Below are 2126 nucleotides of genomic sequence, written 5' to 3' on the forward strand. Positions count from 1 at the left end.
ACATCATTGCTGACGTCAGTACGGTTTGTTTCACAAAAATATTCGTATTTCAGTTATGTTTTAATTATATTTCAAATTTATTTTACAATTTTGTGAAAGAATTAGTCAGCACATGGCTGACGTCAATGGTCACTCCGGTAGATGTCGTTGGTTGTAAAAAGAGGTTTCGGATCGCCTACTCTCTATCTCTCGGTAGGGCGGTACAGGTTTGTAACCTGATGGCCGTGAAACGGTGAAAGGGCCTTCGGCTCCGCCCGTCGTTGTAACACTCCCTCCATCTCGTTTACTAGTCAAAATCAAAATTTATAACATGTGATCAGCTATTTTAATAACGGAACTGCGATCAAGAATTAATTCATCAGAGTATATAACCTGAACTGACATAAAGTCGCCATAGTATTTCGGAACAAGTACAGTACAACTATAGCAGCAGTACAACAACAACTCTTTGATCGCACTCAAAGTTCCACTCAGCTCCCAAAATCTTATTGAAATAATTGAAAACCAGCAGAGACGCTTCTTCACACGCTAGCGCGCGCTGATGAAAAAAAAATTAATAAGAAGTGGCACGCAGAGCGATCGTCACACCGGGGCGACGGGATCAGACGAGGCGGCGGCAGATGGTGACGCCGTCTGCGATGGCGAGCTGGCAGACCTCGATGCGCGGGTCGGCGGCGAGCTTGGCGTTGAGGTCCCTGATGGCGGCGGAGAACCTGGTGTCGCGGTCGGACATGGGCGTGCCTGGCGGCATGGCGACGGTGCCGCCCCAGAGCGTGTTGTCGTAGATGATTGTGCCGCCGACGCGGACGAGGCGAAGCAGCTGCTCGTGGTACTTGACGTAGTTGGGCTTGTCGGCGTCGACGAAGGCGAAGTCGTAGGGCGCGGCACCGTCGTCCTGCTCGGCGAGGAGCTCGTCGAGGCGGTCGAGGCCGGGGCCCTCGCGGAAGTCCACCTTGTGCGCAACGCCGGCCTTCTCGATGAAGGGGCGGCCCACCTCGTAGCACTCGCGGTCGGTGTCGATGGCGACCACCTTGCCGTCGGCGGGGAGGGCCAGCGCGGTGGCGAGGAGGGAGTAGCCGGTGAAGACGCCCACCTCGATGGTCTTCTTGGCGCCCGCCATCTTGATCAGCATCCCCAGCAGCTGCGCCTCGTCCGCCGACGACTGCATGTAGCCCCTGAATCAAGAGAAGCAAAGATCGATCAGAAAACCAAAGCAAGATCGACGTAGGTGCATGCAGAGTGGGAGGGGAGGAGGAGGAGGAACGTACCAGCGGTGCTTGTCGGTGACGAGGCGCAGTTCGCGCATGCACTCGTGCTCGTTGGGGAACACGGTGGTGTCGAGGATGTAGGTGTACAGGGCGTCGCTCTTGAGCAGCGTCTTGTTGCTGCTGTCGATGCTGCTGTGGACGTTGGGCACGATGTCAGTGCTGGGCGCCATGGCTCTCCTCCTCTCCGAGCTTCCTCTGTGAGCTTTCCTGTCTGCTAACTTGGATTGGTGGTCTGTGTTATTGAGTGAGTGTCTGTCCACCCAGAGCTTCCTGCGTGCCGTATTTATCCCCTAGCCGAGTGGCCGCGGTTGGTGTGTCTCGCTGGATTACCTCGCCTTTCTCACCAGCCAATTAAGCAGCATCACGATGTCGTATCAAACCATCGACCACTTCTCTAACTTTAGAAGTTTTTTTCCCTTACTTTAATTATTCGTAGCTAGTCTTTGCGTGTTTATCCTCCGTCGGTCCTGCTAGTGGCATGAGGTGTGCTTCCATAATCACGATCAGACCGATTCCTACCACTCCACCCACGAGAGACGCCACCACCTGCTCTTCACCTTCTCTGACGGAATTTTATTTGACCAGCGAGCTTGGCAAAGCGTCACACTTTTTATTGTTCGATCGATCTGGTTCTTATCTCAACAAAAACACGAAACTTCAGCGACAGCGAGAGTCCGAACATGGCACACTTTCCACTTCTCCCTCCACCCACCGCGACTTGGCTGGCATTGCCGGCGCGATTATGGATCCCTCATGGTTGGTGAAAATTCCGTAATTTAAACGAGCTAGCACTTTCGGCATGCTGCTTCTTGCCTTCTTTGGGAGAAATTTAATCGGCAGATGCGTCTACTTTTTAAA

General features: G+C 53.3%; 1 protein-coding gene across 1 annotated transcript; it reads right to left on the reverse strand.

Annotated features, from left to right (window-relative positions):
• Positions 1-378: 378 nt before the first annotated feature.
• LOC124677207 (tricin synthase 1-like) lies at positions 379-1604 on the reverse strand. Its single transcript, XM_047213209.1, has 2 exons — positions 1269-1604; positions 379-1175 (listed from the first exon to the last, which is right to left on the reverse strand). The coding sequence occupies exons 1-2, from the start codon at positions 1436-1438 to the stop codon at positions 602-604; spliced, it is 744 nt and encodes a 247-aa protein (XP_047069165.1). The 5' UTR covers positions 1439-1604; the 3' UTR covers positions 379-601.
• Between the last annotated feature and the right edge of the window lie 522 nt (positions 1605-2126).

Source organism: Lolium rigidum, chromosome 1, assembly GCF_022539505.1.
Source record: "Lolium rigidum isolate FL_2022 chromosome 1, APGP_CSIRO_Lrig_0.1, whole genome shotgun sequence".
Classification (NCBI taxonomy): Eukaryota; Viridiplantae; Streptophyta; class Magnoliopsida; order Poales; family Poaceae; genus Lolium; species Lolium rigidum.

Coding starts and splice junctions, on each gene's coding strand:
- LOC124677207 (XM_047213209.1), bottom strand. CDS start 1,438: ATGGCGCCCAGCACTGACATCGTGCCCAACGTCCACAGCAGCATCGAC. Junction 1,176..1,268: donor GTCACCGACAAGCACCGCTG/GTACGTTCCTCC, acceptor CTCTTGATTCAG/GGGCTACATGCAGTCGTCGG.